The sequence below is a fragment of the Etheostoma spectabile genome, chromosome 23 (assembly GCF_008692095.1).
Source record: "Etheostoma spectabile isolate EspeVRDwgs_2016 chromosome 23, UIUC_Espe_1.0, whole genome shotgun sequence".
In the NCBI taxonomy this organism is placed as follows: Eukaryota; Metazoa; Chordata; class Actinopteri; order Perciformes; family Percidae; genus Etheostoma; species Etheostoma spectabile.
Genome location: NC_045755.1, coordinates 17,374,546 through 17,386,268, shown reverse-complemented (window position 1 = coordinate 17,386,268; position 11,723 = coordinate 17,374,546). Strand labels below are relative to the sequence as shown.

General features: G+C 41.2%; 1 protein-coding gene across 1 annotated transcript in view; it reads right to left on the bottom strand.

The window, feature by feature from the left end:
• The window catches only part of LOC116673340 (histone-lysine N-methyltransferase 2D), a 59,868-nt gene that overhangs the window by 13,722 nt on the left and 34,423 nt on the right, over positions 1-11,723 (bottom strand). Inside the window, exon 10 of the mRNA XM_032505623.1 lies at positions 10,842-11,063. Within this exon, the coding sequence (XP_032361514.1) occupies positions 10,842-11,063 (222 nt within the window). The remainder of the gene's footprint in view (positions 1-10,841; positions 11,064-11,723) is intronic.

The following is an 11,723-nucleotide window of genomic DNA, read 5'->3' as shown; positions in this document are numbered from 1 at the left end:
GGGGGTCCCCGGTAGAGGGGAGCACTCCGTCAGGGAATCAGCCGGACAAAAGGTGCAGTGGAGTGAGAGATTGAGGGAGGAAGCGAGGGCGGGTGGAGGAGCAGGACAAAGCCGAGGCAGTAAAGCCTCCTGCCTGATAGCCTTATCTGATTCCACTCCAGCGCTTGATGGCTTTTTTTTCACCCTGCCTTTAAAGCGCACAGGTTGTGCCTTTGGTGTGAAGCCTAGCAGAAAATGTTAATCAAGAGAGGCACTGTGTGGAGAAAGGCGAGAGAAAGGGGAGAGTCACTCTGTTGAGGCCATAATCTGTAACGAGACCGAGGCGATTCAGTTGCAATTGAGAGAGGAAGAATGGGGCCATGATGATGATGAGCAAGGAGGTTCACTCTTTCACTGCCGTTTGTTTTTTTTCTGTTTTGTTCCTTTTCTCTTGCAGAGTCACTGCTCGTGTACCGGTCCGCAGGCTGCAAACAACCGCGGGTCACAACTCATTTAACACACACTTGGACGTCATTTTCAATGTCTGCAGCTGACAGATGAAAAACACTGCTGACTGCACGTCTGACAACTATTAGTACTCATCTGTGTATGATTTATGTGCCCTTTTTTTTTTTGGTACTACCTGAAATGTGTCTGTAGCACTGAGTATCAAAGATGTTGAGGTACTGAAAGGTTCAAATGTTCTGTTAGATTTACAGTTTTGTTTACTTATTTGATCTAAACTTATATGATCGGATATTTTTTTTTATAATACATCACATTACATGTACAATTTGCTATATACGTCAGAGGTTGCACGCCTCTGGAGCAACTAGGGGTTAAGTGTCTTGCTCAAGGACACATTGGTTGATGTATTGCAGTGGGAATCAAACCCAGATCCCTCCCACACCTAAGGCATGTGTCATATCCACTGCGCCATCACCACCCCTATAATTTTGCTATTTCAATGTATGGAATTTTCTGCAGTGACATTAGTTAAATCTGCGTTCTCTGGGGAAAATGGGTTAAAATGTGATAAAATAACATGAAAGAAAAATAACAAACAATTTCCACCAGTGGAAATCAGTGCTAATGTTAGCATGCTAGGCCTACTAGCCTCCAATTTCAGAGTGGAAACTAAAATGAGTTAGCCTAGCTCAACAGCTTCCTCTTTCTAAATGAAATACAAACTCAATAGCACGATGAATCCTCCAAAATGTTAAATGTTTTAAATTAAATTAACCAGTGATATGTGTTTATTGAAAAAGGTGGGGGGGTCAAAATACAGATTTAAAAGGAGTTCATGTCAGTAGCACATTATAAGTTAACGGCATGTTTCCTAGTGACGCTGTTGCATATTCTAGCAACTGATAGGAGGTTTAATCTTGTTTCAAGTTGGGAAATTAACTTTTTTGCCCACCAGCCACAGTGGCTGGTAGATGCCCAAATTTACTGGTCACTTTTTCCGGTATTCAAAATAATTAAAGAAAGTGCACTAACATATTTTGAATGACTTCAATACACATTTTATTAATATAGGCAAATAAAAAGTGATATGTTTTTTTGCCTTTATTGCCACACTGCTCCTGGGGTCCTGTCTTCGCCAGCTGTATGGCAGTGCACTTGATATGAGACTTGGATGACTCGTGCTCTTTTATTGCCTCTAATTTAAAGGTAGCTGTTCCTCTAAAGTACCAATTGTTTTCATTTTCTGACGACACGTAGGTTTGACATTGTGTACAGAGCATGGCAGGGACGTGGACAGACAGTTGGAGGGGCCATTGATCTACCAAGGAAAAAAAGACCTCAGGTCAGGTATATGTGTCACAGACTAGCGCTCAAAACCACTCCACCCGCAACTGTGGCTAGTCACTAAGTCGCTAATTTCCCAACATGTCTTGTTGTAAAAATTGAATCCTTTGCACAGTAGCTGCAAAACCATTGTAGTTTAGATTCCACGACTTGCATTTTTCCACTTTGTGCCTAACTTGAAAACACTCAGAGCTAAAAAGCATACAATGTCATTAAGTTTTCATTTCTAATCAGATGAATTGAGATGCGGGCCTTCTGGGCCTTCTGTGGTGGTGATGTAAAGCGGTAGCGTACAGTTGTGTTAAGCTCACGTACAGTATAGCTAAAAAAATTGCAGCCTTAACTACTTTCTAATGTTAATTTTTTACCCTTTTGATCCTGTGTTGTTGGAAGAATGCTGAGAGAAGTGTAAATATATTTCTTAAAGGTGCAATTGGTAATACTGACAGCTAGCATTTAAAAGAGTTACTGCAGTCCAAATTCAAAATACTGGAGTCTTTTCCCCTGGCCCCTCCTCCCCAAACTCAAAGTTCACCGAGGTTGCCAGGTTGAGAATTCAGCATCCAACACTGTTGCTGGATGCTAGTCTCACATTGCCAGACATTACACCACAACGCAGCGGAGCAGCTAATGTTAGATGCTGGCTATGTTGACAATTGTAAAAGGCTGTGGTCATGCGGAGCTCTGTACCCGACTGACAGACACACCCCTTGGCTTAAAATGACTGCAACAACCGTTGAAACACCACTGCCTTGCTGCCCTCTCTTCCCGACTGACAAACACCCTTTATATTTATAATTACGCAAAGCAAAGCTAAAAAAACCACAAGCTTGCTGTCCTCCTTACTGACAAACACACCTGTTTGGCTTAAACTGACTCACCTTTGGTCGCTACGCCCAATGAACAGGCCACACAGTGCCAAAGTTAAATTGCATATTTCCATTATGAGGAAGCCAAATCTAGAGCTCATAGGTCTATCAAGGTGGTTGTAAACAGCCGCGGCCCGCTTGCCTGGTCCTCCGGTAACGTCAGCGCCATTCTCCAGGACTAGTTGGGATTCCTTCACTGGCTGTGCCTAAACTGTTTTTGCAAGTAACCAACCCGAGTACTCTATGTAATTCAATGTGAGTACACAAATATTGAAATGACTGAGAATGCCCGTCCCTAGTAGCTGTGATAAATTAACCTGAAGCTTAATGCTTACCTCTTCAGGAGAAAATTAACGTTAGCCAACTCGACGTCCTTTTGGGCTCTAAGCTGTCTCCATCTTTCAAATAAATCTCCAATATTTACCCAGGTTTTAATACGTCTCTGGTCACCCAACTCTATAAATACACTCAGGTTTTTTAGGTCGGTAGAATCTATCTCCGTTGATCCCGTTGGTTTGTTTGCTGCTTCCATGTCTGTACCATAGCTGTAGTGCACATGGGTTTTGAGTTTTTACAGGCTGTCAAAATAGGCAGCTGATATCAACACACAGGTCAAAACATAAACAGTCATTTTATCATGGAATGGATATTTCGAATGAGAAAATATTGGCATTAGCATTGCTGACCAAAAAAATAGTATGTTTCCTTATTATCTGATGACCTATTGGGGTAATTTTGGGATTTAATTCAGTAAATATATTATTACATATTGCACCTTTAAAATCATATCCAGCTCTACTTACCAGCAGAAACTTTGGTGCCTAAATTTTTAATAAGACCAGTTTATTAACTTCCATAACTGACTTGTGTCAGAGCTACTAATTTATAACACACACACACACACACACACACACACACACACACACACACACACACACACACACACACACACACACACACACACACACACACACACACACACACACACACACACACACACACAGAGGGGTCTATTGTGTTTTTAACGAGTTCACTTGTTTGTTGCTCTCTTTCCCGCTTAATCCCAGACTTTTGTTTCTGCTCATCATCACACTAAATAAAGTGTCCCATAATTCCTTTAACAAAGGTCACATTCAGCAGTGGAGAGGGAGGTGACCCCCTTTTTAATAGGAGCATGTCAGAGTGCAACATGCCCCATGTATCCGGCCCTAAAATATGTGATTAAGAGCACAAATTTAGAGCAAATAGCATTCAAACACAGAGATAAACAGAGTCTAAACCAATCTGTAACTGCTGAAAGTCTATGAGAAACGGGTTTAGGGGATGTTCGGGGTTTAAATCCTTGAACATGTGATGATGCTGGAAATCCACTGCCTCAACGCCATGAGACAAAGGCATAAAATATGAAGTGTGGTGGTATAAGATAAGGAGGTGAGAGGTCTTGAGCGCCAAAGCAGACCTCTAAACCAGGCCAAGCGTATTATTTCACAATAGTGTAGAATGAGGCATTGTTGGGCCTTTTGAACAAGCTTCACATCAAAGGTAAAGATTGAAATCTTATCTGATAAAAGCGTTACAATAAAAGCAGTGTAGACCAGTAGGAGGTGCAGTCCAGGTGATTGAGCAGGTTTTGAGACTGAAGAAGCAATAAGACAACGCACATGTGCACACAGAGTAGATTAAATGTGCTTTGTAGCCTTTAAAAATATGCATGTCAGTAATGCTCTCTACCCATCAATTCATCAAGTTTATTTAGCAAAGTTTATTTTCTGTCTATCCTTACAAGGGTTTGATGCTGTGATATGGTAAAAATTTATTTCATACAGACTTAATTGGGCCTACACAGATTAAAGGATTAAGATTAAAGAATAAGTAAACTGAGTATGTACAAATGTTGATATTTATATTGTCAATGAAGGAATTCTAAGTAAAATCTCTTCCTATTCATTACACATAAAGCAATGAATGTCAAAATGTAATGTGGCTTGCCAACTTGCCATTAAACATACAATATGTGATTTTCTGTCAATCAAAACAAGAACAAAAGGCGGAGTTTGATGATATGGCAAAATGTTGTGGGATCATGGGAGTTGTCTTCAGCCCCATTGCTGTCATTACAGTAAGCTTCTCCTGGTTAGGATTCTTTCAGAGGTCATTGTTCAGAAGGTTTTTACCAGGAGCCGAATTATCGGCAGAGGTCTGCTCCTCTCCAAAACAAATGGTTTATTTAAACCAGTAAAAACACTGAATAAAGCGTTTTCACATTCAAAATCTGTTTCTCCGATGCTGTTTGGCTTGATGGCTGAGCTGCAGCTAATTCTTGCTCTAAAAAGTGTATCTTAAAGGGATATTTATATTATACAAGGGATAAGTTGGGTCATTTATGTAGTAAAAATGTGACTTGTGAATTTTATGGTAGCACTTTAAATTCCACCACGGTAATAACATGGTAATAGTGGGGTAACAGTATGTAAATAAAGAGGTAATATATAGATAATAATATGTAATTACCAAGGTATTAACAGGGTAATAAATCACAGTAATAATTACATGAATTACAATAACAGACGTGCAAAGATTTCCTGGAAATGCTTCTGGTAGTTTCCAGGTAATCTCTTCACCTCTGTTGTTCTAAAATTACAATGAAATATGTCTTGCCCAACAGCTGAACGACTTCCACTATCTAGCACTGGAGACTGGATCGTCCTCAACTGATAAAAAGTCAATCAATGGCATTTTCTGGCAGATTACTCCAACGCTAATGCATGCACAAAGAGGATATGACGGCATTGACAGGCGACCGAATGTAACGGACTGTTACCTTGACAAAAACAATTGCTCACTCGTTATATAACGTACCTTGAAACCCTAACCCTAACCCTAACCCTTGTATAATCGTGTTGGGCTCACCGTGCGAAGAACACAAAACCGCTCTGCCCTTTGAGTTTCTGGTGGCGACACAGAACCACTCAAAGCCGCCAGTTGAGAAGCAGCAAGGGAGTCTGAAATTTTAGCATAATGGCCCCACTACCCACCGCTGTGTACCGCTTGTTTTCACTGCCATGGTCCCAAATATAACATCTTACGGCATAAACTGCACCTCGTTGTTTCCTGCCGACTTCAACCATCCCCGAAACCTATTCTCATCAAACCATTTTTCATTAAACTTACATTGTCCCATCCTAAACGTAGCACACACTGCTATAGAAAATAGGTGACAATAGGTCAGCTAATTTAAGACTTTTTAAGACTTTTTAAGGACCTGCAGGAACCCTGTATGAAAATCTATAGTTTTACCAATACGGAGTACTGGTACATAAATATTCAGAGTGCATTACTGGTTTGTATAAAATACTCTTTTCAGAGCAGAAGTTGGTAGTTTTTGCTGTTGTCTCTTGAGTTGGCACTACAATGTAAAATGGCATTTTACTGCAGCCGCTGTTGTTGAACACACAACTCCTCCCACTCACTTTCTCCAAAAAGACTGAGGAGTGTTTGTGTGTGTTTGTGTTGAAGGGGGGGGGGGGTCAGAGCTCTGATAGGAAAACAAACAAAGACACACGTAGCGGCTACACTCCTGTCTCTGGCTGCACGCCATCGGCCTCACCACAAACCACAACTTACTGCACACGCACTCACACACACCCACACGTACACACCTACACCCAATCAGCTCCTATCACCGATCTGATATGCCACAGAGAGTCCAAATCAGCTGTTGAATTACCAGATCTCTAGAGATAACCTCACAAAGCCAAATCATCTGCTATTATTGCCCTGCCGCTCCTTGACATTGTGCCATTAATAAGGCCATTGTGGAGGCCACTCTCTGTTTGGACAATGTATAATAGACTCTTTGACAGATTTACTTTGCTCTCTCTTCCTATACCCCGTCCTTTTTTCTCTCTCTTCTGAATACAGCGGGCATATTCCACACTGTCGCTCATCAATAGGCGAGCTTTCATTCCGGGTTGATGGTAATACATAGAGGTTATTCAGACCAAAGGCTGAGCAAACAGGGTTACATAAAGGCAATGTACTGCAGTGAACACGGACTGAAGACATCCCCCCGTACACGCCACACACCACACACACCACACACACACAACACACACACACACCACAACACACACACAACACACACACAGCACACACATCCCACACAAATGCCCGTAATCTCCCTTCATCTCTTTTTTTTTTAAGCGACTGGTCTTTCCTGTTCATTCGGTCGACCGTATTTTTCTTTTATTGAAAGCAAAGCGGGCCTGATCTCCGCCCACAGGTAGATGACTGTCATATAGGCTAGTGGTGAGGGTGGGTGGGGTCTATGCGAGGCTGGCTTCAAGGCCACCAGGTGTTCCATATCAACATTGACATTCATCAGAGACCTCCGGCCACAGACGCCCTCCTAGAGCATTCAGTCCCTGGTTAACAGGCGCAAGCTGCTGCTCTGTGGCCACACAAAGGAGACCACAGCTACTTGACATCAACATCACCCTGCTCTCCTCGCACTTACAGTCTGTTCAGCCTGTTGTCCACCACAGCCACACTATGATGCATACTGGCCTTCAAAGTCCAGAAACAGCATTTATAAATTACAAATTTTAGTATCTTCAATACATTTGTTTCTTTATTAGAATTTAACCAGTCCCTATTGTTCAGTAAAATACTGTATTTGGGGGGCAGCAGAAAAGCTGTGAATATAACACCTTCATGCAGATTCATCACCTTTTAACTGATATGTTGAACTTGTTAGTAAAAAGTTGCCTATTCACACATTCAGCAGTTACTGAGAAACATTATCATTCATTTAGAGTTGTATCTCTGGCAACCTGATAAATACAAGTCTAATATTGCCTCTCTTTTGGCTCTGTTTTGGTCTCTACCAACCCCTGAGGGAAGTATCTGGCTCTTTAGCTGCTAAATGCTCCCCTATTTTTGCCAGTTCAACAATAACTTCTTGTTTCAAATGCTTTTATTGAAAGCATTTGTGCACAAGGCAAACATTCAAATATTTCACAAGCAAAGTACAGATTAAAAAAGGGAAAAGAAGAGAAAGAGAAAGTGGAAAAGAAGATAAAGATAATAGATATATATATATTACTCCCCTCTAACTGTCCTTTAACCCGGCCGCCAGCACAACTTGTGATTTGTGTGTTTGTGTTAAGTTTGTATGTTGATCTAGGTACAAAATAAAGGTGACCATATGTTTAAAAAAGGTTCCAGTTCATCATTCACCCAATACATTCTAGGTGCAATGTGTTTGTTAATTTTGAAATCCACCGTTTCAATGGAGGAACTTCAGCTTTTTTTCCAGAATTCTATGGGTTTGACACAACTCGTCTTGCACTGAGTACATAATTACTAATAATTAATTACTTGCTTTCATTTACATGTTCTCTGTTAACTTCAAACCCCTATTGGTAGTGATTACTGACTGATGACAGCCTGGAGGGTCATAGAGTTGAATGCATGGATGGTGGCAAAGTACAGCAAGTTCTAGGTGGGTGGGTGCGGGGGGAGGAGGGGGGGTCCTCTACTTTGGCAAGGGATCAGCGTTGTACTGAAAAGAGACAATTATGACCAGTTAGGCCCTTTCAGTGCCTAACTGAAGTGTCTGGACAAGAGGTAGTCAACACACACACACACACACAACACTTTTGTGTGCACACAAACCACACTTGTGTGTACATTACGTGCCAGTATTTTAAGTGATGAGCCTGGTGTGTTGTCATCACGAATGTTTTGGCTGCCACAGACACACATGACCAAACAACAGGACCCTGGTGAATATTCGGGTGAAAAAAATTGACAGATTGTATTAGGACACACTTTTTAAACACACCAAAGCCATAAACACAGGCACAGTCAGCATGCACTAAAGAAAACCTCAGACACACACACATACTCTCATTTTACTTCTATTGTTATGAGGAACTTCATCACATGTCCTTTAAACATAAATCCAATTTTTAACCTTAATCGCAAAGTGCGCTATTTATAAACACAAGGGGTGTGATATAAAAAAAAAACATATCTTAATAGGATATTAACCCAAATGTAACCCTCACATAGACCTAATTATTGTCGGTTTCATTTATTTTTTTCTAATCAACAGTGATTCAGACGAAATGCTATTGTTAGCATGCTAACATGCTCACAAAGACAATGCTAACATGCTGATATTTAGAAGGTACAGTGTTTACAATGCTCACTGTGCTGGTTTATTTGGTAAAAAAAACCAAAGCCTTGGACAAAACCTTATGAAGGTACTAAACAGTCAAGGTTCAAGGTTACTTATCATTCTACAATAGAGGGTTGGACAACAAAATGAAAGTTGTCGTCCCTTTATGCTGCACAAGAAAAATCAAAAAAATATTTTTCATGGTGGTGTACGGAGCATGAGTTGAGTAGTCTGACTGAGGAAAGAAGCTGCTCTGTAGTCTGATTGTACGACAGCAGATACTTCTGTATCGCTCGTCAGACGGCAGCAGGGTGTTGATGGGGTGGGTATTGTCAGAGGATCACCAAAGTCATTGGGATTTATCCTCTGGGGATCATGGAAATTGGTACAAAATTTCATGGCAATCCATCCAAAAGTTTAGATTTTTTTAGTCTGGACCAGAGTGATGTATCCACTAACAGGCTGTCATCATTATTGTAAACTTAATCCTCAGAGTCTAAACCAAAACTGTAGGCTTAAAGAGGCAAAGACAACTGAAAATAACGCTTTTGAAACGCTGTCATACATGTAAAAAACAGTTTCTATACATAAATACAAGGACACACCACACACACACACACACACACACACACACACACACACACACACACACACACACACACACACACACACACACACACACACACACACACACACACACACACCAACTCCTGTCTGTAACAAAACAAAAGCTTCCCATTATTAATAACCTTGCAACAGAAATGTAAGGACAGCTGCAGGGTTCTTCATCCTGCTTGATTACTGTCTGAACAAACCTGTCCAATCAGTCCCATTCAGGTTGCCAGCACTCACGGGAGAACTCTGACCTGACTGACCTCTGCCGAGGGGCTGGCCTCTCAGCCTTGACCTTAGGTGTGGAAGCTTATTGTCGGACACGCCGGCCCCAGCACTTTCACAAAGGCTTGGATGCCAGAAATTAGGCACTTGAGGGAAACTGGAGAACTCCTGGCTAAACTCCTGTTTTCAAAAACGGCAATTCTAAAAAAAATCAAGTGCGATAATTAAGGGGAATTTTTTAGAGTCGAGAGGAGTGTTGGTAAATGTGTTGGGTGTTTGTGTTTCCCCCCCGCATGGTCTATTGTCAAATCAAATCAAATCAAATCAAAAGAACTTTACTTTTCCTGTGAGTTAACTTTGTTTGTGGTCAGGTACATTCAAACACAACACAGAACAATACATAGCCCAAATTAATCATACCAGAGAATAAATAAATGCCAAATATTAAAAATTTTAAAAATGAGTAGGAGTAGGAGGGGTGGGTTGCGAGACAAGGTCAGAGTCTGGATCGATCAACGGGGCTCAATTGTGATGGCAGGCAGAGATAGATTCAGCCTTATTGAGATGGAAAACCCTTGATTTTAAATAATAAAGTATAACACAAAAATCTCCTCAGCTGCTTCATTACAAAGCACCTTGTTTGACTTGTGCAGAGCCTCCAGTGGAGTCTTGATGAGCCATTAGATAGGATCTTTAATTCGACAGGGCTATGTGTGGCATGCACAGCGGGGGTCAAGAAAGATATGTGGTGTTACTCCACGTCCCAGGACTCAACACTGGAAGTACAGAAGAAAGTCTTAAGGGATGCAAACTCATGTGGAGGTTTTCATATAATTAGCTTGGTTTTATGGCTAATTGTTTGTTGTCATCTGAAGGGCAGCAAGATCTGGGTTTAGGAGTATAAGATAGGGTTAGGTCAATAGGTTTACTAATGGGTTTAGTCTGCCAAAGTGCTGTAATTTTTCATTTCTTGTTGTTAGATCTTGTTGACTTCACAGATAAAGGCAGAGACAATTTAAACCATCCAAGCTACAGCTCTACAATGAGGCAGTCGATAAGATTAGTAAAGGTGTAAAATGGAAAATAACAGCAAAATAGGGTCTGGTTTGAAAATGGACAGTTTTGTCTAAAGGCATGAAATAATAATTTAATTAACTCACAGTCCTCAAAGTTGGAGTGCTCTTTGTTGCTTTTTGGCTGACGAGGTGTGGTATCCTGCAGTTTGGAAAGTATGTTCAGCACCTTTGTTGTCCTCTCCCCCATCCTTCTGTCCTTTTCTTCGAGTTTGTGGTCAAGACTCCTGGGCCTCCTTCCTCCAGCCGAGGACTCGACTTCCCTCCATCCCGGATAAACAGCCTCCTCCTCTGTGTGGCCTCCTTTATCTGTGTTTTTCAAATCCATTGCATTTGGTATTATTTTTCTATTTGGTACTTTGCTCTGAGTAAAATGTGTTTATCACTTAATACAGAGGTAACTTTTTTTGGTTATGTATATGCTAACACTGTAATCACCATAGTCCTGAACAAGAGAAAACACAAGGTCGTCCACGTGGAAGGTGCTATTTTGTAAAAGGCACTAAAACCCATTTCAGGTCTTTTAATGAACACTAATTCTCATCAGATTGTTCTCCTAAATGCCACAGTCACACCTCCCTCAGTCCTTTTAGAGTCTCTCTAAGGAACAGACACTCTTCCCGAAACCTAAACAGCCATCCATTTTGTCACTGCGAGGCCAATTAAGAGTCCCATTATCTGTGAATATAAAGTCCACAGAATACACTTGTTGCAACAGCGCAGAGACAAAGAGCCCCATCAATGCAGCCTTGGGCATAAAGAGGGCTCGCATTATCTTTGGCTGTACTTACCATTAAAGTTTCGGATTCTTTTCTTCAAGCTACTTTTTGCAAACGTGAGTGTTACTTGTGTTCGTGAATGAGCAATAATTCCAATGTGATACGCTTGGAGATGGTTCCATTCATTAGGAGGAGAGAGCTTGACCAGTGGAGTAGCTGACAGGCAGCAGATTCCTCCAGCCTTCCAAAC